General features: G+C 51.3%; 1 protein-coding gene across 1 annotated transcript in view; it reads left to right on the plus strand.

Annotated features, from left to right (window-relative positions):
• Positions 1–1,608: 1,608 nt before the first annotated feature.
• sdc3 (syndecan 3) overlaps positions 1,609–24,962 on the plus strand; it is a 37,043-nt gene continuing 13,689 nt past the window's right edge. The window contains exon 1 of the mRNA XM_064347173.1: positions 1,609–2,232. Within this exon, the coding sequence (XP_064203243.1) occupies positions 2,170–2,232 (63 nt within the window). The 5' untranslated portion in view covers positions 1,609–2,169. The remainder of the gene's footprint in view (positions 2,233–24,962) is intronic.

A 24,962-nucleotide genomic window follows, 5' to 3' on the forward strand; every position in this document is an offset into this window, starting at 1 on the left:
ACCCTTATTTTCTCAGTGGATTGACTAATATGCAAAATTTGTGTCCACATTCAAAATAGAAAATGCCATTTTAATTTGAGGACAGGAATTTTCCCCCTATTCACCTAATGCTCGTAAGGTTGCACGATTTGTCATGAAAAACACTTGGTTTCTTTTCTTCTCGACCTGGGCCGCTCCGGTGTTCATGCATTGCCCTGTTCGTTTATTTGGCATTTATGACCTGTGAACACGTCCCTCAGTCTACAGTTTGCCTAAATGATGACTTCTGAGTTAGCTGCCTGATCAATGTCAAACCAGATCATAAAAGGTCATTTGATAGTAACGCAACGGATAGTTAGACGTAACGGTAAAGAAAATAATACCCTGATATTGTGGCCTTTTTGCCTTTTGAACATGCATATTCAAGGCATGTATAGTCTCCTAAAACAGGGTATACGCAGAACTGTTCAGTCCGCTAGATTCCAAAAACGAGGCCTATTTTCCGGCACTACCTGTGTAGGCACGATGGTTCGCTCTACTACGGTAATTTATAAATGACAACCGGCTAATTGCTCTGGTTCAGCACATGCAATGCTCGTTGCTATGAGGATTGAAATTACTGTAGCCTGAATCTATGACAATGAGTGTTTTCTAGTATTTTACTATTGGCGCACTCAATACGACTGGATGACCAGGAAGAAAGGGTTCTTAAACAGGGTGTTATAGGCTGCACATTGCTGCCACGGCGCAAAGGCGCATCCCGAGGGTCCAGACGTTGAAAATCCGCCACTGAACCGATAGCCTATTAATTTTTTCTTTTTGAATGACGTCACCCCGTCTGGGAAGCATAATAATGACACTGTATAGTTGTAACTTGGGATTTAAGGTGCACATTTGAGCGTTCTAAATTACACCTCCAATTACACTGCGTAGCCTATTAGAGTTCGCAGTAATTTTGGTGACTAGCTTTGACTTAAACCTCCACTTGAAGTCTGTTTTCCACCAATAAATTAGAAGATTATGATCGGGGGATGAGTCGTTGGGAATTGCCCAACGCAATTAGGACGTAGACTAATTGCCAATGAGAAATGTTTGATATTATTAATAGTGACAGTTTGCATATTAATTTTCGGTAAATTGCATTCATTGTTGAGATAATGTTGATGAAATTGACTAGAGCCAGAAGGGAATGTTTTTTTCCATAGAAATCTATAGGTTAGGTACCAAATAATAAAAATGACCCTTGGTCTTAAAAACACGATCTTTTGATTTTTATTGCATATGCCTACTTATTATTAATATTTTCGGTGACTGTCAAGTCTGGTTGGGTTTGGTTATCACTGTCCTGCTCAGATCTTGAGACCATTCCTACTTCGGTCTTAGTGGTGAACGCTTTTTATAGGCTACAGTCTATGGGTGAACGGCAGCCACCTTGAAATCTCCATCAAAATGCGAATGAGCTTTTTTCGTGCAAATGTTAAGCAACAATGAGGTTTTAGCCTACCGGTACCAAACTGTATGTCGATCAATTTGCCATTTTTGGGAATGTGATTAATCACCAAACAAATAGAGGCGCATACGCTTACATATTTTTTTTTACTGAACCCTGATAGCCTAACACGGGGAAACCGGGGGAAGGGGACTAGCTTACTCGCCAGAGCTGAGCCGATCTGCAGGGGGCAATCCTCGCCTGCCAGTGGAATCACTCTGGTACATCGCGTCTATCCCAAGCTGTGCAGTAGAGCCATACGGCATTTCCTGCACACGCTAGCACTCGCGTTTAGGCGGATAGAGAGAGGGGGAGGAGAGAGTGAGCAGAAGGGAGTGCGAGAGAGAGAGAGAGTTAAGCGCAGGGAGCGAGTGAGGTCTTGTGTCTCCCTTGCCGATAGTAAATCTATCTGATAGCCTACTGAACGCACATTGGGGTATGAGAAAAGGATTGGGGAAACAATAGAGTGCACGGACCCTTTCATTCTGTGTTCTAACCAAGAAAAGGCGGCCAGATTGTGGCTTGGAGAAGGATTAAGTGTGTTCTGAGATCAGTATAAAACGGATGTGTGCTCCAGTGGCGAGCGAGGACTGAAGTTGGATTCTGAAACGATAGGAGGAAAAAACGTTTTTATTTGTTTCAGCAACAAACAAAACAAGGTGAAGGTGCGACCTCTGTGCCGCCGGTCGCGTTTGAGCACCATGATTCTGCCTTGTTGGATGGCGTTGGCATTGCTCCCGTCGCTACTGGGGGAGACTGCACTGGTAAGCGTGAGCTGGTCCACTCTATTGTGTTCCATTGTTGTTAGCTGGCTAATATTCCTCGGATGAATGCGACGCCTCTTTTGTGTTGGTGAGATCACTGTCCATGAGCATGATTTTGGTACTTGACTGAATGATGTTTAATGTGCTTGTGGCTTTTTTGCTGAACGCTCTTTTTTATGAACAGTAGTAGGCTGCTGTTCACTTCTGCTGCAAGGCGATCGGTAGTAAATCTATTGCAATCGACCCATATTCTCCCACTAGCCAGCCCTAGCTAGTCCCCAAGACAAGCACTAGGCTACATAAAGAACCAAATCTCCAAAGGGTTTGGCTGGGTGGATTCGCACCGATTGCAGAGATGTGTGAAATGTGATTTCAGCCACGATGTTCACAGTGAGCTGCGAACAAGCGGCTTTTATTGGTGATTTCATTTTCTCTTAGCATACAATTTGGTTAGACTAGTTACCTTTAAAACTATACCATGTCAGTTTTACGGGTCAGAGAAACGGCATTGTGGCGTGAGAGTCACTCGTTTCTCACGTAAATATGCCTTCGTGTAAACCCACTTAGGGACCCTTGCTGAGGGAGTCGGAATGTTTTGATAGTACATGTCGGAAACGCAATTAACGCGCTGCCTCCAATTAAGGCCTGATTATAACGCTCTGTTCAATTTCCTCTGTCTGTAGCATTTGTGTCCCCGCCAAAGTACTGCATATTGTTTTCAACGGTCAAATAATTCAAATATATTCTTTTATTATTTTAAGACTGCACGTGCTCGTATTTCATATTTGCAGATGTGAGTATGAAGCGAGGAGCTCAATATAGCCTATCGCTGGAAAAGCCGACTGGTTCGGCGCCGTGCTGCCGAAGGAGGGATTCATAGTCTCAGGGCCGAGGTCAGGGCTGGAGTGAAGGTGTCAGTCGGGAAATGTGTGTCGCTATGTCACCAGGGTCCAGAGGGAGACGATGGGGTGAGGCTGTGCGCTGGTGGGTCTGGAGGAGATGCGAAGGCTGGGGGGAAAAGGGGGGAGGGGGATCGGAGGAAAGAGGTGATGTCATTGTGAATAGCAAGCGAGACAAGGTAAATGTTTGGAAATATGATTCTCCGCAACAGGAATTCCAGGCGCCTTTTCGCCAAATAAATCTCAGAACAGACCGCTAAATTTGGAGAATAATAATAATCACTACTAGTAGCCTGAAATAACCACGTCTTCCCAGTGTAATTTTTGTAAAGCTTCTTATAAACTGAACTGAATTTTTTCCCCATAGGACTTTGAGAACAAGAACATTTTTCTATAGGCCTATCTGCACTTATTGCACATTATGTACCAAAGATTAAAATTTTTTTTTTCTTATTTGGAGAAATTCTCCCACACATTACTCCGTATGAACTTGTTCTCTCCCCTCTTCCCAGAAGACCATTCTTCCTGCCGCTGACTTGTTTCCACTCTTCCTAGTACCGACCAGTCTCTTTCCCACTATCTCCAGTACAGTCCAATTCCCCTCTCCTTTTTTCCCCAGTCCGAAGCAGTCTCTTCTTGGTCACAGAGTGCGCACGCAGATGGATTTAACAGGTTTCACCACAGACGCCACAGCAGAGTTTAGCCCTCTGTCACACACACGCACACACCCACACACACGCACACAGACCCATACACAGCCACACAAACGCACACACACACACACACACACACACACAGAGGCACACGCACACACTAAATGCATTGAGGGTGGATTGCTGTCGATGATCACTTGGTCCAAGATGATCTGCTAGCTGTCCAAAGGCTCCCTCTAGGCCTGTTATCCAGGTACAGGGTACAAATGTGACAGGACGGGGGGGCATTTTTCCCTCCGGCCTGAGATTTGTCCATGTGCCCTAGAAAAGACCCTGTTAGGATGTTGTGTCAGCTCAGGAGTTTTTAATGAACAGAGTCCCTGGTGCTGTTGTGTAGTGGTCAGGTTCCGGGTCTGTCATGTATGATTACCAGATAGCAACTCCCTTTAATTCAGTGCCCTAGTGTGTGTGTGTGTGTGTTTATGTGTGTGTGTGTATGTGCGTGCGTGCACGTGTGCATGCACACGTAAGGAAGTGGTTGCAAGCAGAAATGTGCATATGTGTGTATGCATGCACGAAAGTGTGTCAGTGTGCGTGTGAGGATGTGTGTGAGAATCACGCTGGGTTCTGGGCCATGAATCACTGTTTTGTGCCGCAAGAGATAGGACAAAGGCTTCCATAGAGAGGGGAAGAGGGGGAGGGAGAAAGAGAGAGAGAGCAAGAAAGACAGAAGAAAAGTAGAAAGTGAGAAGGAGAGAGGGATGGGGAGGGTGTGGAATGTGGTGTGAAGTGATTTGATGCAGGAAGTGTCTCCCCCTCAGGCTCTCAAATGATTGGATAAAGAGTGTCTGTGCGAGAAACTGACCCTGTCTGCACTGACTGTAAGTGGCACCTTCTCACCGCTCCCTTAGACACACTCACGTGCGCACACACACACACACACACCCCTCCTTTAGGCACACTGTTAACACACACACGCACACACACCCCTCCTTTAGGCACACTGTTAACACACACACGCACACACACCCACCCCTCCTTTAGGCACACTGTTAACACACACACACACACGCACACACACACACTTCTTGTAGGCACACAGTTAACGCATGTGAACACTCACACTCATCACAAACACAAACCACATAGGCCCACTGTCTCCTACACAAACACACACACACACAAATACACTCGCACCATAGGCAAGCACCGGGAAGTATATATGCATCTAATTTAAAAAATGTCTCAGGTGAAGTGATGGGTCAGCAAGGATTTTTCCTCACATACGTGCTGCTGGGTTGGCGGGTGTGTGGCAGCTATTATCTGAAGAGTGGAACAGCCCTGAGTAAGTTCACTTTGAGGATGAAGACGCGTGCGGCTGCAGCTTTGAGCAGGGTGTTGAGGCTGGGTTGCTCTGTCTTCGTACGGCTTTACCCTTTAGGAGGGAGGGACCGTGTGGTAACCTCTTCACGGCTAGTTATTACCCGGAGATAGTCTGCAGGGACTTTCCGCCCGGAACGGGCTGATTGGCCTGTGTGGCGTTTTTCTCTGTGACACGGTGAGCGCTGCAGTGTTTTGATCTGTAGAGAAGTGCCGATTGGCTGTGTTTCTGTGCATGGGCGTGGGAGTTTAATTTCATCCAAAGCTCTGAGGAGAATAATGTCTTGGACTTTTGCAGAGAGGGGTGTTGGTGCAGGTGGAGAGGAAAGGGGTCGGCGGAGAGGAGAGGAGGGGAGAGGCTGTAGAATAGGCTACATGCGAGAGTAGAGTGTGCACAGACCGTCAGAGCTCCGTCTCTGGAGACTGCTGCTCTACCTGCACGGTCGTCGTCATGGCAACCTACGGGTGATGCTTCTGTGACAGCTCTATCAGGATGTCTTTCTTTCTCACCGTCTCCCTCCCTCTGCTTTTCACTCTCTCCCTATCTCCCTTCCTCCCTCTCTCTCTCTCCGTCCAGCGTTCCACCGTCACCACGACAGCAGAACCCAGCTAATTAAGATGCTGTCTTCACCAGTCATGGTGGGGGGAGGGGCAGCAGTGTGGAGCTGCACTGCTGAGCTACCTGTACTGGCTGCTGAGGAAGGGAGGGAGGGAGGGACGGAGGGAGGGAGAGAAAAAGAAGGAAATGAGTGTGGGAGGGAGAATGAGGAGGAGGAGAAGAATGGAGGGAGAGAGCAGGGAGGAAGGAAGGACTGCTGTTGCCTTAGTGTCTATTGCATCTCAGTTTGACTGAACACTCAATACAAGAGCACTCAGCTCTGGCGGTGGTTTTGTAATTCGCATTTCCTCCTTTTCAAAAGAATTGATTTTTCCCTGTTTGGAGCATTACAGTTTCATATAAAGGGGTGTTGAATGTCAGAAGCCATTGTTGGCCCGGGCACTGCTCCGGCCCTCCTGGGGAATCATGGGTAATAATCAGATCGGAGAGCAGATTCTTGGCTTGGCCTCGAGCAAAATCAGCGTCAAGTTTCCAGCAGTGGCACCTGGTTTGAACATTAGTGTGCTGCTGCTTTTAAAAACGGAAGATGTTTGTCATGCGGGAGTAAAACACCGGTACAATAATAAAAAGAACCAATGATATAAGAGAGAAAATGCAACTGCAGCGTCTTTACAACTAAACCCAGGAGAGATGGCGTAGATCCTCCACAGAAAGCTGTTCGCATGGCCCAGATCAGAGATGCGTTCCACAGTATGGAGCACTGTTGCGCAGTTCAGATAGTGACAGCTGTCACAGTGCTGCAGTCAGGAGGGTCCTCTTCCCGCACAAGTTCCCTGATCTGGTGCCCGTTAGGGGAAGGTTTTATCGAACGCCAGTGAAACGTTCCCTTTCCGTTATCAAGCCAGCCACTCAAAGCAGTCGATAGCCGAATATAACAATTGCATTATGAGCGATTACCTGCATGAGCAGCAGTTGTGCCAAGGAGCCAGCGAAGCTCTTAGAGATTTAATTGCAGCTGTCCACTGAGTCAAAGCTGTGTTTGTACAAAGTTGTTATGCTTTGAGAATAAATCAAGAATTGCCTCGCACAGCGTTGAGAATGACAGCATGAGTGGGGGCTGGAGGTGAGGGCAGAGTGAATAGGGAGGATGGCGCGTGACCCGTGCTAGGCGTTCAAGACTGTCGGAGTGTGCGGCTGTACTTTGGGGATGTAGGCTGGTGTTGGGCAGTGTGCAGCTGAGCGTTAGGGATGTTGGCTGGTGGAGTGTGTGATGAGGCTATGTTGGAGTGTGTGGCTAGAGCTGGGTTGGGGAGAGAGTGGTTAGGTTGGGGTGCGGCTGTGTTGGGCAGTGTCAGCTGAGCTGGGAGTGGCTGTGCTGGGAGTGGTTGATGAGGCATGTTGGGGAGGTGTGGGTGTGTTGGTAGTTGCTGTTGGGGAGTGTGTGGTTGAGTGTTGGGGTGCAGGCTGGTGTTGGGGAGTGTGCGGCTGTGTTTCTGGGGCTGTGTTTTGGGCTGTGTACGTGTCTGTACCACAGGTCTAGCAGAGCTATAACGAGACTCATAATAACAGTGCAGTGGTAGGCGGAGCCCAGGCAGGAGGTACTCCAAAACCGCCCCACCATTTTGGATCTTATTTTCTGCAGCCTTGCTCTGAATACTGACATTGTGGCTGTAGGAAATGTAGGGCGCTGGCGTCCCACTGCGGAGCGTGCGTGTGCATTGTGCTAACCCTCCCACATTAGTGCATCATCAGGCTAATACTGCAGCTCAGCACGCTGTCTGCGGCCCCTCCCCCTTCCCCAGGGGTCAGAGTTCAGTGGCAGCTTGAACGTCTGGAGTCACACTGCCCTACTTAGACACACAGACAAGCGAACGCACAATCATGCATGAAATGTATGCATGTAACACACATACATGCTCATTATATATTTACTGTTAGTGTGCATTGCTTTTCATTCTAACCAGTGTCGTACACTGCTGTTATTCAATAACCTATGTGAGCGATGCGATTTGCTGGGATACACACTGAAGTTTAGACTATTCAGTATCGTAAGCCCACTGGTATCATAAATTAAATCCGTCCCCTTCCTGTAAATGTGTTTTTCTGTTTAGTGTATCTTAAGAGAATTTTGTGTGTGCGTGTGCGTGTGCGTGTGTGTGTGTGTGTGTGTGTGTGTGTGTGCGCGTATGAGAGAGACAGAAAGGCAGGGACAGAGAGGGAGACGGAGAGAGTGAAAGAGACTAGTATTGTTTTCTAGTCTAGTTTGTGTCTGTGTGGCGTTATTGTGTCTTAATAATGTGTCTGCGTGTTTGGTGCATTTCTGTGTGTATGTGAGGAAGTGTATTGTGTTCTAGTGCAGTTCAGTCTGGCTCAGCTGGCCTGCAGTAATACTCGTCTTTTTGTTTCCAATTGCATCCCGGTCCTGAGCTCATAACAAGCCTCACGCTCTCTCTCATCAGCTCCTCAGACTGCCTCTCTGTCTCTTTCCTCTCCTTTCCTCTCTTCCTTTCTTCTCATGACCTCTCCTTTCTCCCAGTCTTCCTCTGTCTCCTCTGCCTCTCCCTTGTTCTGTCCTCTCCTCCATCTCTCCTCCCTGCTCCTGTCTTCTCGCCCTCTCTCCTTATCTGGGTCTCCCTGGCTTTACCCCAGGGTGCTCGCCTGTTTGTGTTTGTTCAGCAGATGTTGGTGTGCAGCGGGCTCAGACTCACTCACCTCCTTTAATGGCCCCATGGAGATAATTAGGTTAACGAGTTGGGTGAGTGGGAGCGCGCGGGCGTGACGGCGGACACTGAAACCCCATTCCCTCCCGAGGGGACGTGGGAATGAAGTCCATTTCCTGCCAAGCAGAAGCCAGTCGGGGCAGAGCAGAGCAGACACTGGTGAAAGAGGAAAGACGTCCAGGTGCTCGTTGTGTTGACTTGGCTGATGCAGCTCTGCGCAGATGAGCTGTACTGATGCAGTAATGCGCAGATGAGCTGTACAGATGCAGCGCTGCGCAGATGAGCTGTACTGATGCAGCGCTGCGCAGATGAGCTGTACAGATGCAGCGCTGCGCAGATGTGCTGTACTGATGCAGCTCTGCGCAGATGAGCTGTACTGATGCAGTAATGCGCAGATGAGCTGTACAGATGCAGCTCTGCGCAGATGTGCTGTACTGATGCAGCTCTGCGCAGATGAGCTGTACGGATGCAGCTCTGCGCAGATGAGCTGTACTGATGCAGCGCTGCGCAGATGAGCTGTACTGATGCAGCTGTGCGCAGATGAGCTGTACTGATGCAGCGCTGCGCAGATTAGCTGTACTGATGCAGCTCTGCGCAGATGAGCTGTACTGATGCAGTAATGCGCAGATGAGCTGTACTGATGCAGCGCTGCGCAGATGAGCTGTACTGATGCAGCTCTGCGCAGATGAGCTGTACTGATGCAGCTCTGCGCAGATGAGCTGTACTGATACAGCTCTGCGCAGATGAGCTGTACTGATGCAGCTCTGCGCAGATGAGCTGTACTGATGCAGCTCTGCGCAGATGAGCTGTACTGATGCAGCTCTGCGCAGATGAGCTGTACTGATGCAGCTCTGCGCAGATGAGCTGTACTGATGCAGCTCTGCGCAGATGAGCTGTACTGATGCAGCGCTGCGCAGATGAGCTGTACTGATGCACTGCTGATGTGCTGTACTGATGCATCAATGTGCAGATGAGCTGTACTGATGCAGCGCTGCGCAGATGAGCTGTACTGATGCAGCTCTGCGCAGATGAGCTGTACTGATGCAGTAATGCGCAGATGAGCTGTACTGATGCACCGCTGATGTGCTGTACGGATGCAGCTCTGCGCAGATGAGCTGTACGGATGCAGCTCTGCGCAGATGAGCTGTACTGATGCAGCGCTGCGCAGATGAGCTGTACTGATGCAGCGCTGTGCAGATGAGCTGTACTGATGCACCGCTGATGTGCTGTACGGATGCAGCTCTGCGCAGATGAGCTGTACGGATGCAGCTCTGCGCAGATGAGCTGTACTGATGCAGCGCTGCGCAGATGAGCTGTACGGATGCAGCGCTGCGCAGATGAGCTGTACTGATGCAGCTCTGCGCAGACACGCTTTGCCCTGCTCAGTGCTGACCCTCCGTTGACCCCACACGTGTTAATCTCACATCTCTGGAAGCTCATGCGTGCAGGCTGCTTCATCGTCATCTACCAACTCCAAAACTCTCTCCCTCTCTCTCTCTCCGTCTCTCCCTCTCTCTCCCCGTCTCCCTCTCCCTCCTGTGCTCTTACTGTACCTTTGTCATTGATGGATTGTGACAGGGGAGCAGGATATTGCTCACTGCAACATGCAGGCGGCAGAGCAGAACTCCTTATGTGGGGTGGAATCTGTCTTACCTGCCCACGTTCTGCAGCGAGTACAGCAGTGTCACAGACACCCTGAATGCTGACGCGTTGCTGTATGAAAGCTGTGAAATGCCTGCCAGAGGCATGCTTAGTGTCCCATTGTTGTACTAGAATGGCAGTTGTGCTACATGCATTTGAGCGTCCCTAACAGATATATTAAATATTATGTATGTAGCATCTATGGCTGATAAAGCAGTACTCTCTGGCAGGTGTACCAAATGCAATGCTGTCTGTAGCAGGTATATGACGTGAGTTTCAGTGTCCAGTGCAGGTGTAATTGATACCTATTTGCTTTCTGGGGTGTGCGGCAGGTGCTCTTCCTCACCTGTGTTTGGGCACACTGAGCGCGGGGCGTTGGCTGTGGGAGGAGGAGGCCGCACACACTGCGCTGTGTATGGCGCGGTGCTGGTGTGGCGGTGTGTACAGGGGTCAGGGCTGCACGCCCCGCACAGCCTTCACATGCTACACTGACCGCTCTGCTGTCCCTGGGGCAGCGGGATCAGTTACCCCGCCGGGGGGGTGGGGGGTGGCTGTTTGTGCGAGCGGGAGGCGGGGTCCGGGTGCGTGTTAATGAGGCGTGTGTGTGTGTGTGTGTGGGAGAGAGGTGGCGGGAAGCGCGGAATGCAGTGAAACGCGGGAGGGTTATTTATAGAGGTGGCCTTTCAGAGGTGGCGGTACGCTGAGCGATGCGGGGACTTCCTGTGTGGAAGCGGGCGGGCGCGGTAGTCGTGATGGAGGAGCTGGGGGGGGGGGGGGGGGCGCGGGGGTGTTTGGCGGTGAATAATTCAGCAGATCTCCTGACGGTAGGCGGGAGCTGTGGCAGTTAGCGGGTCAGGATGCCTCGCGCTGTCTCGTCTGCGCCCCTCCGCTCCAGGAATAACGCACGGCCTTATGGGTTACGATGACACACCCCTCCCGCTACGGCAGTGGTGTCAAACTCGTTGCCATGGAGGGCCGTGTGTATGCAGGTTTTCATTCCAGCCAATTAATGCTGCCTTAATTGAGTCCAATTACTCATTCAGCCATATGCGTTTAACTGCATTGAAGCACAGAATATAAGAAAATTTTTATTTAGACAATGCGGGTCACCATAGACGTCGGGTCACCATTGTGCACAAACCTGCATCCCTAATTCAGCAAATTATTTAACTAATTATATAATCAAGATCTGAGGCTGGAATGAAAACCTGCATACACACGGCCCTCCATGGCAACGAGTTTGACACCACTGCGCTACGGCAACAGCGTCTTGCTGCTTGAACAGCGGCCGCACGTCGAATCGCTTTTTCTGGAAAAATCCGCCGCTAGGCGAGCGGCGGGGGTCCGACTGAACCGAGCGGGTTTCGGGGGTCTGGCCCCCCCGTGGACGCGGCTGGGGCGCAGTCTCTGCCTCTCGGCTCGCGGCAGGCAGCTGCGCATTGCAGCGTCCTTGTCGCAGTTCCCCTCTGTCCCCTGAGGGTGTGGGTCATTTTCCTCGCGCTGGAGGCCTGCTCTGGTTTGTTTGGTGGAGGTTGTCTCTGATGCTCGCTCAGCCGTGAGGTTTAAATCACCGAAGTTCGGGTCCGTCTGGTTCTCTCAGGGTCCGTCGCTGGGGGACTGCATCACTGCTGTCACAGCCGGTCCTGGCCGCTCTCGTCCGGTACCTCTGTGCACAGGGCCAGGTCCTTCTCTACCTGTATTCCAGGTAGTTTTCTGTGTTTTAGAGCCAGAGAGCTCCTTACTTCCTCCCTGTTTTATGTGTGTGTGTGTGTGTGTGTTTGTCCCCGAGGAACATGTAACCTAGTTCTGACTGTGTTGTATTATAGTTTGGTTGACTCTAATTATCTCTGTTTGGAAGAGGTTGTCCCCAGCATTAGTAGCAGTTTTAGCTGTGGGTCTCAGACTTGGCTGGTTGGTTGGCTAGCTGACTGCGCGCTTGGTTTCTGTTGGGCATTTGTTCCAGTTTTTGAGGCCCATGAACTGATTGATTCAAGTTTGTTTTGCCAGATTCTTTTAAAGGAAGTTTAATTTGGGGTTTTCTCTCTTTGTGTGTCAGAGCAGCCTATGTACTCCCTCTTCCCGTTCATTCTCTTCAAATCTAAAGCTCCCCGTTGCGTCTTTGTTGGTGTCCAGAAGCTCACTGAATAAATACCTTCAGATACTAAAACTTGAAGGGGTACTTTATTAAATAAGTCTTGAACCGAGCCTTTTTTTCCCTAGTGATCTGGATTTTCTTTTTTATTTATTGTCTACTTGACACACAGTGCCATGGCCCAGCTCCATTCTGACAGTGGCGGAGGCTGGCTCAACTTGAATCCCTATTCAGCGCTGACAGCATGGACCTGGTCATCTGTGCAGATACGGACTCACTGATGCACACTCTCCCTCTCTCTCTCTCTCTCTATCTCTCCCCCTCACACTCCCTCTCTCTCTCTCTCTCTCTCTCTCTCTCTCCCTTTCCCTCTCTATCTTGCTCCCTCCTCTCTCTCCCCCCTCCCACCTTTTCTCTCTCCCTTTCGCCCTCTCTCTCCCTCTCGCTCACTCTCTCACACACGCACATGCACACACACACAGTTCTGTTGGATGAGATTATAGTGTAATCCAGAACTATTGAGATGAAAGATTATGTATCAACCCCCCGTAACATGGAGCAGCAAATCAGAAAGACCGGGCTGTGTGCATTTATTCTGTGTGCGTCTTTATGTGGACACGTGTACGTTTCAGTGTGACCGTGTGCGTGCCTTTTTCAGTGTGTGTATGCGTGTGTCTGTGCGTGTGTGTGTCTGTGTGTATGTATATGTGTCCCTTTATATGTGTGTGGGTGTGTACGTGTTTATCATAGCGTGGCCTCAGTAATAAATACGAGCAGGAGGAAATGTGGGTGGGGCAGTTGGGGGTAAGGGGGGGGGGGTGAGGGTAGTAGTGCACCAAAACCCCACAGACCTGAACTGAGAACCATGGTCATTGTGCAGTCTGACAGGATTATGGTTGCGTTGTTAAAATTAGCATTGATGCCGTGCTTTGCCCTGAGGGTGGGGCTGTCATCTTTATGCATGACTGCTGCCCATTGTGTCTCTGAGAAATATATTCTTGCTCCTTTGTGGTCAACATAGCCATGTGTCCAATTGTCTGAACATCTGTGCCCAACGTATCCAAGTGTGTTAAGAAACTATGCGACTGTGTGTCCGGTAATGCAATTAGCCGCCATTACGACGTGTGAAGTACCATTATTAGTCAATGCCCCTGAGCTAATATCCCTGTTTTATAGCGCTGAGTACCTGAGCCGCACTTTGGGGTGTGAATCCCCCAGGTTCGCCTGTTAAGGGGATGAGACTGCGGTGTGAATGAGCTGGGGGCCTGGGGGGCGGGAGATATCAGAATCTGTTCAGCGCTGTGCTTCCTCCGCCATGATGATCGCGCACAACACCAGCTGAGAAGATCTGTGCGAAAGATTGTATGCAGTGTCCTCCAGAACTATTTATTGATTTATTTATTTTCCTAAGTTGGGCTTCGCGGTTTGGGGTCCACTGTGCACGCACCTAACCCATGGTCTCAGAAGCTACTATTTTAAATATTGTAGCCACTGCGTTGCCTCTCAGATTTAGAGTCACGTTTTATATGTTTCCAGCATTAAATCAGTAAGCAACAGCTCTCAGCAGGAGGGCATTAATAACAATGTAACTGAGCGAGGCTGGGTGGGGGGGTTGGGGGGGGAGAGGGAGGGGTGGACTGTTGGAGCGGATGAGAGAGATGGGCTCCTGGTTAAACACAGTTCATAAAGAGCTTAGTGCAGCTGAAGGAGATTGGGTGAGAGCAGGGCTGCACAGAACAACCTGGTCAAAGGATTATCAGGGAGAGGGAGGGAGGGGGAGAGAGAGCGTGAGACAGAGAGCAAGAACGGTGTGATTGAGAGAAGAAGCTCAGAAGTAGGTTTGGGGATGTCACATGTCCCTCTGCTCTTATTGTTCCTCACCACTGGGCACAGGCAGGTAGGGGCGTGGCCAGAGGGGAGCTGGCCAATGCTAATATCCACAGTGACTGTGCAGCTAACAGCCCGTCCCTAACTGCCCATGACCCTAATCCAGCGCAGAGGGCCAACATTACGGTCACTGAGACAGGCTCAGCGGGGTTAGCAACGAGACCTGCCAGACTTCCCAGCCTCAGAGCCTTCCGAACGCACGCGTGCACCTGTGCTCACCTTCTACTGTACCCTGGAAATGCAGCCCGTCTGTAATACTGCACCCCGTTAATGCAGTGACCCCCCCCACCCTCGCTGTACCCTGAATGCAGCCCCCTGAACTCCTCACGACCCTGAATGCAGCCTGTCTGTAATACTGCACCCTGTTAATGCAGTGACCCCCCTCCCCGTACCCCTCAGCTGTACTCTGGAAATGCTGTACACCTGTGATGCTTTACCTCAGGATTGCAGCGACGCCCTCCACAGTAAGGCACAGGAAATGAACTTCATATCCGCGTTCTCTTTCCTGTCCTCCTCAGTCCCGGCCTTTTGCGCGTGTCACGCGGGTAGAGTGCTGTTGACACATGAAAAATGGGCTTTTGTGAGTGTGTGATTAAAGGGTCCCGGAACACTCGAGACCCTGTCTGCGCCCCGCCCCGCCCCCGCCCCCGCACCCCCGCAAATACTGCCACCCCTGTTTTCGGTCTTATCCGTCCCAACACTGCGGCCCTGTGCGGGACCCGCGTCAGCGGGCCGGGGTCAGAGGGGTCGTTTCATCTCTTTCGGGGCTGGAGTTCTGGGAGGCTGCTGTGGCCGATCGCATTAAAGGCCCAACAGCCCTTCCTTCAGAGCGGGCCGGGAGCGAGGCTCTCTTAGACAGGTTCTGTTTGCCAGCTGAAGATTGAATTTCGTCCGTGTGATTAGATTTTTCTCTCCCTATAAATATCCCTTGTTCCGCGGAGGGCTGCTCTGAGAGCCCGAAGCGAAGCCCGGCGTTTATCCGCAGGCTCTGACACTCTCTCTGTCTCTCTGCTGTTCTCTCGCCGCTCTCTGCTGCCGCTCGATCAGCCCCTCTCTCCCCTGGACTGTCTCTCACGCCGCCTCGCTCTGTCTTCCCCACACCTCTGCGCTCCACAGAGAACACTTAGCAGTATTAATGATTCAGTCCTGCCCTCCGCTTGTTCTGTGAATGTGTGTGTGTGTGCGCATGCGTGTGTGAGGGAGTGTGACTGTGTGCGAGCGCGTGTGAGTGTGTATGTGTGTGTGTGAGAGAGGGAGTGTGAGTGTGTGTGTACATGTGAGTGTGTCTGTGTACGTGTGAGTGTGTCTGTGTCTGTGTACGTGTGTGTGTATGTGTGTGTGTGAGAGTGCTCACGCATGTCCTCTCGTCGAACCTTGGGCCCACAGAGCCACATCTGGAGCAGGGTTCAGGCAGAGACGTTAGACTGAGATACAGAAGGTGCTGCCTGTGCTGTTAGAGCAGAGTCCATTTCTAACTCCAGTGCTGAATGGTGTTCTCTCTCTGCACTTGAGCTTTGGCCTCTCAGCAGATCCGGCATTCACACCATCTCCCCTTCTATGAGGATCGTCTACACAAAGCAGCCCAATTAATATCTCGCCACAAAAGGCCTTTTCTGTGGAAGCACAACGTTTGGGGAAGGGATTTTCAGTACGTGCTCGTGGATACACATGACTTCAAAAAGCAAATTGTCACATGCTGAACTTCTTCTTTGTATTAACTCCAGCCAGCGTTCTCCTCTTAAATGGCGCTTTGTCACATAAACATTAGCAGTTGGGTCTGTGGCTTTGGGCCTTCCTGACGGCGCTCTCTGTCTTCACCTCCTCCTTAGCTCACGCCTGAAAGGGTTTCCGTGTCGCTGTAAGGCAGCCTCTTGGCCGTCATCGTCCGTGTGCTTTTAGACAGGAGGCTGATCTGCTGTCTCCTGGACAGTTCAGCTTTTACAATTTGAATAAATTTGGTCAGCAGGCAGGCAGGCATGTATTGTGGCTTTTGCGTGTCTGACTGAGAGATCCCAAATCAGTTACAGGGATTGGCGTTCATTTGGTTTTCCCCTATCGAGAAAATGAAGGAATGTCTTGTTGCTTGTTGTTCGTTTTCATGATGTCGATGAAGGAAAGCGAATGCCTCTGAATAATAATGACTAATAATTCATTGATATTCGTTTGGCTGCGTGAGGAGCGCTCGTGGCCGTGCGGTGAGTCAGGGTTTACGCCGGGGAGCTGTCGTAGCGCAGCGCTCTGTGGCCGGAGCGGGTTTCTGCCGGGGTCTCTGAAGCCGTGGAGTGTCTCACGTGTGAGGCTGATTGAAACGCGCGTCCCTCGGCCCGCCCCCGCGCTCTGTGCGTCGCGTTCCACGGGCTGATTCCCCCGGGACCAAAGAGTGCGCCGCTGATGGGAGTCAGGAGACGCTGGTCCGGCGTGACTCTCATCGGAGCGGAGCGCTCTGTTTGCTCGCTCGCGTCTGCTCTGATTCCTCGGGCCAGCCGGGGCCAGTCTGACTCATCCGGGGCGACGTGCCCCCCCCCTGCGGCTCCGCGGCCTAGCGTCCGCTCCCCCTCCCCCTCCCCCTCCCCCTAGCCCGTGGATGTAGCCGTGCTGTCCCCGGCAGCGCTGGGAGAGGGGTGCGTGGTGAAGCCCACCGGATCGTACCGGAACCAATCGAATGACCTTGTGCCGTGTAGCAAAACGTTCCGATTGGTTAAAAAAAAAAAGAAAGTGAGTCATTGATGGAACGTGGTGGCTCCGCCCCCTTCGAGGTGACTCGGAGGTAACGAGGCCTCAGGCTCCCTGTGGGGTGGAGGTGGAGCGGCTCTCTGGAGGTGAAGCTGCTCTCTGGAGCCCGGCGCTCTGACCGCTCTTCCCCCGCCGGAGTCCTGGCAGAGCCCAGCGCACGCCTGCTCTCGCTCCGGCTGAGGTCAGCTAATTGGGCTCGACTGAGCTTTTAATTGAGCTCTGATCTGGCTTTGACACCTCTGACGGGTATCTGCAGGACGTTCAGCATAACGAAATGAAGAGAAGTGCTTCAGAGGTGTGGTGAAAAGGGGTGCAGAAGCGTAAAGGCATTTCGGCCTGTTGGGTGAGCCTCGTTTCCGGCTATTCGAGCTCTGAAGGGGAACCATCTTAGGTTCCCCCCGTTTCCCTGCTGACACGTCACGCTCGCCACATGCTGGGGTCCTGTCATCGCTGTTAATAGAGCTGGAAGCTCCTCTCGCTCATTTACACCCGGCGAGTAGTGAGAAACCTCAGGCTGTTCCCAGAAGCTGCGAGGGGTTTAAATAGAAGAATAGGTGTCTAATGTCTTTTTGTGCCATAGCACTTGAACTGGAGTCTCCAGGAGCAGTCAAAGAGCTTTGTAAACAGCCCCCCCTCCCCTCTCTGCCCTTCTTTCCGAAAGGAACAGCCTGCGGCAGTCGCCCCCTCCGCGCCCCCTACCCCCCGTCCCCCCCCCCCAGCTGTGCGAGGAGGCACAGACTGAGACGTGCTCACGGGGAGGGGGAAGAGGTTTGGAGGAACGTGCACAAAAACAAAAGCGGCTGGATGTGCGGGGAGACACACACACCGCACACCCGCATTTTTGAGCCTTTTTGAGAAGTTTCTTAGGAACACGAGAAAAGTTATGATCCACAGGAGGGCCCTTTGCTCCTGCTCCCCAGAATAAAGACACCATTGAGCTGAACCACACACACACTCACCCACTAACACACACAACCACAACTACACCTCCACACTAACCCACACACTCTCACCCCCACCACACACACAACCCACACCACACACACATATACACTCTCACCCACTAACCACACACACATACCCTCACTAACCTCACACACGCACACACATACATATACACTCTCACCCACTAATCACATACACACTCTCACCCACTAACCACACACACATACCCTCACTAACCTCACACACTCACACACACACACACACACACACACACACATATACACTCTCACCCACTAACCACACACACATACCCTCACTAACCTCACACACGCACACACATACATATACCTACTCTCACCCACTAACCACACACACATTCTCGCACACTCACATACTAACGACACACACACACACACACACACGCACTCATTCACTAACCACAGGCACTCACTCACTAGTGTTACTGCCAGACACATGCGCACACACACATACGTGCTCTCTAAGTGCACACACACTTCCACATACTTACTAGATATTACTCCCAATCAATCATATTCTAACACACACACATACACACACACTCACCAAGCACACACTGAATAATGATGTTAAACAAATGTGCATACCCACTCTTGGCACATTTTCTCCTGTGCCATAAAATAAAACATGCATATATGCATGCGTATAAACCATACGAATAAACTGCTGACACACACACCAATATAAATAACACGTGGCACATTAAGTAATGCATTAAAGCAGAATTTACGCAAACACTAAATGAAGCACAGCTTCACTAGTGCAGGCACAGGCACCCATCAATCACACACACTCACACACCCCCCCTTTTTTTTTACACAACAGATTTACATTGAATGACTTGTCATAATTTCATTCTTACTGCATGCACACGTCTTCACTTAACACATTCGTGCAAGTACAAGTGCTACCTTATACATCGGCATGTGCAAACGCGCGCACACACACACCGCTGAGTGAATGACCTTCTGGCTGTGACCTTGTGACCTTTACCCTGTCTTTGACTCTGAGGCGTGAGACGGTGCGAGCTTGCAGTCAGGGGCTACATGCCCTTTGTCTCCCGGATCACAGGGGGGATGTGAGCGGGGAGGCAGGGGAAAGGGGGCGGGGGTGCAGAGCCAGAGCAGCAGTGCATTGGAGGGGACAGAAATGCCCGTCCCCGGAGGAGAGCAGCTCGGCATGAATAATTCAGGCACGTTTTGCTTGTGCGTCAAAACAGCAGAAAAGCCTCAAGCCAGCACAGGCCTCTGTCAAAAAAAGCCGGCTCCAGGTAAGAGCAGTGGAAGGTGCGAGCAAGCAGAGCTTGTAAGCCTGCAGGTCGATAAATGGGGGAATAGAGGAGGAGAGCCAGGGAGAGGGCAGTGAGCTAGCAGAGTGGTAAATATGGGGCATGCAGGATGGCTGAAAATAGGGGGCAGGAGTTGAGGATGGGAGCAAGATCAGAATAGACGAGATGGCAGTGGGGGTACGTGGGAATAGGGCAGATGGCAGTAGGGGGGCAGTAGAATGGGCAGAGATGGTAGTAGGGTGCAGTAGAATGGGCAGAGATGGCTGTAGGGGGCAGTAGAATGGACAGATGGCAGTAGCGGGCAGTAGAATTGACAGATGGGTCAGACTGAGTCAGGAGTAGGGGCAGTAGACTGGGCAGAGATGGCATTAGGTAGTAGTGAAATGGGCAGAGATGGCTGTGATGGCAGTAGAATGGACAGGGCGGCAGTAGAATGGGTAGAGATGGCAGTAGAATGGACAGGGAGGCAGTAGAATGGGCAGAGATGGCAGTAGAATGGACAGGGCGGCAGTAGAATGGGCAGAGATGGCAGTAGGTGGGTGTAGAATGGACAGACGCCAGTAGGGGGCAGTAGAATGGACAGAAAGGGCAGCAGCGTGCTGATGGGAACAGTGGGATATTAGAAGCAGTGCTGGAGTGGAGTGTGCTGGGCTGATGCATCATTCATAGAGACATGTATAATGTAGGAAGTTTCCACACACTGACAGCTGTGAACGATAAACCCAGGCAAGAGAGGGGATGCAGTGTCAGCCCAAGCAACAGGGAGTGGAGGGCTGGTGCATGATAATGTACAGGAATGCAGTGCAACAACGTGTGTGTGTGTGTGTGTGTGTGCGCTCGTGCCCATATGTGCATGTGACGTCAGTGCATTGCTAAGATTTAATCCAGTAAGACTTTGGGATGGTGGCTTCCATTCTGGGGATTGTGGGACAGAAGGATTACACCCGTGTTGCATAGAAACAGCTGTCCACTGTGTGCTGCTCCTCTGGGCACATCAGCAGAACACTCCCTAAAAGCGCGCACACAAACACACACGTATACACACACTCACATACACACGTACACACACACACACATCCAACCCTCCCATTTCCTTCCTCCCTCTCTTGCCCTCCTGTCTCACTTCAGATATTATTGTTGATATAAATTCTCAGCTTCCTGAACGGGAATCTGTCCACATGCGTGTGGATATCCTTGTTTAGAGGGGTTTGGTTGTGACAGGATGCTATCGGTTTCACCGTTCAGCCTCCAGCGCTCCAGGACCGGCTCCTTCTATAGCGTTTGGGCCCAGGCTGAATTAGCTCTGCCGACCAATCGGGGACACGTTTAGCGTTGTTAGCGTGGGTCACCGTTGATGACCTGCGCGGCTCTTTAGCGTGACCGGGGTGCTGGGAGGAGAGAGTCAGGGCAGGCTGGAGGAGGAGGCACCTGCTCCAGGAGAGGTCAGGAGTCGCTCTGCTAATCTGGGCTCGGGGCGGCAGGTGCTCGTGATTCTAAATGAGGTCACCGCCTGAACGCAGGCTTCCTCTCTCAATCCAGTGATCTCTCCCCATACGGCACTGCTGTTACCTGTGTGCCTCTCTCTCTCTCCCTCCCTCTCTCTCTTTCTATTTCTGTCTCTCCGCCATCTCTCTCCATCCCTCTTTCTCTCTCTGCTTCCCTTTCTGTATCGTGTTCTCTTTCTCTCGCTCCCTTTCTTTCTCTCAGTCTCTCTGCTGGGCGGGTGTTTTTGTGGTCTTTGACAGGGTCAGTTTCCATGCGTAGGTGAATGCAGAGGGGTGCAGGGTTTGAGGGGGGTGGGGGGGGGTCGGTTGGTTGGATGGCAGCTCTGGGGCTTGTTTCCCTCTCTCATGCCTTGTGTTTTACTGTCTGGCTGCTGTCCAGTGAACAGAGGAGCACAGCTGTCACAGAAAGAGAGAGAGAAACAGGAGAGAGAAGAGGTGACAAAACGGAAGAGGGAGAGTGGGGCGACGGAGAGGGATAAAGGTCAAGAAAACAGGAGAGATTTAAAAAAACAAAACTATTTCATGTGAAATGGCTCTTATGTCTTCTGGTCTATTAACTAACCTTATTTGTGGATGAAGTTTAAAAGATGTCACATGGCAGTGTTCCGTAGAAAAGAAAAAACTAATAGCCCACACTCTTTGAGTTATGTCTGGCTTTCCTTCTAGTACAGCAGTTGGTTTTGTGCAGTTGAATCTTGTCGGTGTATAAGATTCTGACTTCGATTCAGTACTAAAAATGGCACTACGTGCCTTCATTTTGTGCTTTCTGGCTGTCTGCATAGCCATCCTTAGCCAGACTCCGGAAAGACAGGAATATTGCAACCTCCACTTTAAACAGGAATGTCCATGTGCACTTTACATTCTAAGTATAGCTCTCAGAAAAACTGCATTGCAGGGCGCAGTTACAGTGTGCAGATACTGGGAGAGAGCCACCGGCCTGTGGTGTCATCCCCTGGCAGTTCATATGGAAACCGCGATGCCGCGGCTCTCCCGGGCTCGTTGGCGGGAGGGGTCTGCAGAGTGTCCTCCGTACAGGACTATCCGCGGTCCTATCTGTGTCCGCTGGGACGTCAGCGCTGATCCGGACCCGGCCGGCCGCGAGACTCATCCTGCGTCGCTGATGCAGCAGGGCCTTCCCAGCCTGGCGAAGAACGGCTTTTTCAGGGGCTCTGCGTTCCGCTGGGGTCTCAGGGAGAATCGGACATCCGGTCCCACCCCGAGAAGGAGGGGCCTGCACCGTCCCAGTTCATGCAGATTCCTCAGAGGAGAGGAGAGGAGAGGAGGAGAGAGAGAGAGAGAGAGAGAGAGAGAGGGAGAGAGAGAGAGAGAGGGAGAGAGAGAGAGAGAGAGGGAGAGCGGGAGAGGGAGAGAGCTCTGTGCCTGCACCAGGCACTGCCCCATTACTCCAGCCGAGCGAGCCGCTGACTGCCTGCCAGAGGTCCCTGCGGCTCCATCAGCCTCACCCTGCTGCTGGACATCCTCGGGTCTGACAACCTTTCGGGAGGTGTTAAGAGCTGCCCCTCATTTCAGACCGCCCTCTGCAGTGAGAGCGGGTTGGATTAGCCGCCCCTGTAGGACTGAGGAGAGTACGCCTGCTTGCACCTCGCTCTGCCTCGTCTCCTGCGGTTTCATTTACGGTGGCTGGAACAGACATTGGGCCTCATCCACAAAACATGCACACGATCACATTTGATTGTAAACTGTAACATTTCCACAAACATTTTGGGCATTCATAATTGTTTTCTTATCTGTATTTGTTTATGGCTGTTTGCTTATGTTAATCACATGAACAGGATTGTGCATAAAATTGACAAAGTCAGCATTCGTCATCTCATACACCTGGGATACGCACAAAAACAAACGTAGGAACGTTTCGTATGAACGTTTTTAAGAACAAAGGTAAGAATCATTTAAGAATTTTTTTGTGAATGAGGCCCATTATCTTTAGTCCTGCATATGGCTTCTTGAAAGGCATGTTGGGGAATGTGTCTTCTCCAAAAGAGTGCTTCTTTTCCCAGTTTTATATGTTTAGTTCCTTATTGCAGAACAACGATGGATCACATTGATTGAATCATCCACTAGAATTAGGAGCAGGCATCTTGTTGTCTGCTTGCTTCCGAAATAGCTGGCCAATCACAGGACCATTATGTGAATGAATTGTCCCATTGACTGACAAAGGCCTCCATTGTTTAAGGCACTATATGAAATTGAGATGCTCATGGCCTCTCAGCCGGACTCATGTGTGTTCCACAGAAGTGTCCTGATCCAAAGCGAATGACAGCATGGCCGCAGCTCCTGGCCTCTAAGGGCCGGTCGTCCCGAGGCAGCACCTGTGTGAGATTGAGAAATGAGAAACGAGCACAGAGACGGCTGCAGAGCTGAGTCTCCTTCCTGTCTCAGGAAGAGGAATGCTCACTCTCTCCAGTTCAGCTCAGGGGAGCACCGCGCCCTGGCAAGAACCTGCAGCTGCTAAGCAGCTACGCGGCTACACGGCTCTATCAGATCCTGCCCTCCACCTGGTGTGGCCTGGTTTCCAGCGGTTACAGAACAGCAGTCCTGATTGGTCGCTGCCAGATTAACCTTGGACATAGCACGGAGGCCACGAGATTGTTTGCCAGAGACACCTGCCGTCTTGATCATTTTTACCTTGACCAAGTACCCGACCACACAAGATTCACATTTACACAGCTTACCTCAGCATTACACCTCCCCCAGGCCAATGTTTGCCCACAGTTCAGCTGTGACCGGCATAATAATCACCTTGCCCATTCGTACAGTCATTTTCTGGCTTGGTTCGCAAGGCTACAAAATGGACTCCAACCCTGGAATGGTAGGTAGAAATTGCCAAGCAATTTCCTCAGCAGAGATGGAGTAGAAATAGCCGTTGCCTGCAGTGGGATGGGAATGCATTATTTTTAAACCCAGACCAGGGCTCCTGCTGGGGATGAAGGCATGCCAAAGGTATTTTGAGAAACATCAAGGCTGTTTTGAAAGGCCTCCACATCCTTTTGATCTTTTGTAAACAGTGTGTCTCCATCTGCGCGGTCCGAGGCGCTGGCTCGGGGGACGTGCAGGAAGAAGACTCATGTCCTTCTTTTTTTTAACATTTTTGTCTCCTGTTTTTTTTTTTTGTTGTTGTCCCAACATGATCAACATGGAGGGCCTACTCATATTTTATAGATGTGTCCTTTTCCCAGTAATTTTTTCCATACATTGTGCCGAGTGTATATTGGAATGTATACCCTCTGACGTGCGTGTGCTCAGTTTCCCGCTCTTTTTCTCTCTGTATTCCGCTGGCTAAGCTGCATATTGCGCAGGGGACTGCGTTAATGAAGCTGGCAGACGAGAGGCTGCCAGTCAATCAAACGAGCTGCTGTTGGGCCATGTGGCCAGGAGGTCCCTGTTAAGGGAAGCCATCTTACCCTGAGTGGCGCTGTGGCCAATTATATGCCCATCTACCGGGCTGCCGATCACAGCTGGCACGGGCGTAGTTGGGATTAGATTCACAAAGGGCTGGTGATTTACTTTGTCACATTACCACAGCATAGAGAGAGAGAGAGGGAAAGGGAGAGAGGAAGGAAGAAAACATTCCCAGAATGCACCCAAATCTTAAATCGTCTGTAAGCTAAAGAAAGAAAAACAATAAAGGAAGGACCCTCAAATACAAGTTTGCTCTGAAATTCAGATGTACAAATATCTCCTCTTGAACCTCTCCTTGGAAACTGCTCAGCTCCTCATATTTCTAAGAGGGAGAGCAAAAAAGGTGAGCGTTCCTGTCATAGCTTTGGCTAATTTAATTTAGTCTTTTATTTGTTTAACTTCTACTTGTTCGTATCTGTTATGCGCAGTAATGCCCTTTCAGACATCGCATTTCCTTTGGAGAGTGTAAACGTGCACATTTGGGCTAGCCGAGCGGCGCGGTCCGTGGGCTAGCCGAGCGGCGCGGTCCGTGGGCTAGCCGAGCGGCGGTCCTGGGCTAGCCGAGCGGCGCGGTCCGTGGGCTAGCGAGCGCGTCCGTGGCTAGCCGACGGCGCGGTCCGTGGGCTAGCCGAGCGGCGCGGTCCGTGGGCTAGCCGAGCGGCGCGGTCCGTGGGCTAGCCGAGCGGCGCACGAGTCCGTGGGCTAGCGAGCGGCGCGGTCCGTGGGCTACCGAGCGGCGCGGTCCGTGGGCTAGCCGAGCGGCCTGGATCCGTGTGGCTAGCCGCACGTTTCGCCAGCTGCTGATCCCTTTGCTACTGCCTGCAAAATGCAGATAGCCAGCTGCGTCCGGTGGGTCTAGCAAAGAGGGGTCCGTGGGCTAGACAAAGCGGAGCGGTCCGTGGGCTAGCCGAGCGGCGCGGTCCGTGGGCTAGCCGAGCGGGCGGTCCGTGGGGAGCCGAGCGGCGTGTT

This window comes from Anguilla rostrata, chromosome 8, assembly GCF_018555375.3.
Source record: "Anguilla rostrata isolate EN2019 chromosome 8, ASM1855537v3, whole genome shotgun sequence".
Classification (NCBI taxonomy): Eukaryota; Metazoa; Chordata; class Actinopteri; order Anguilliformes; family Anguillidae; genus Anguilla; species Anguilla rostrata.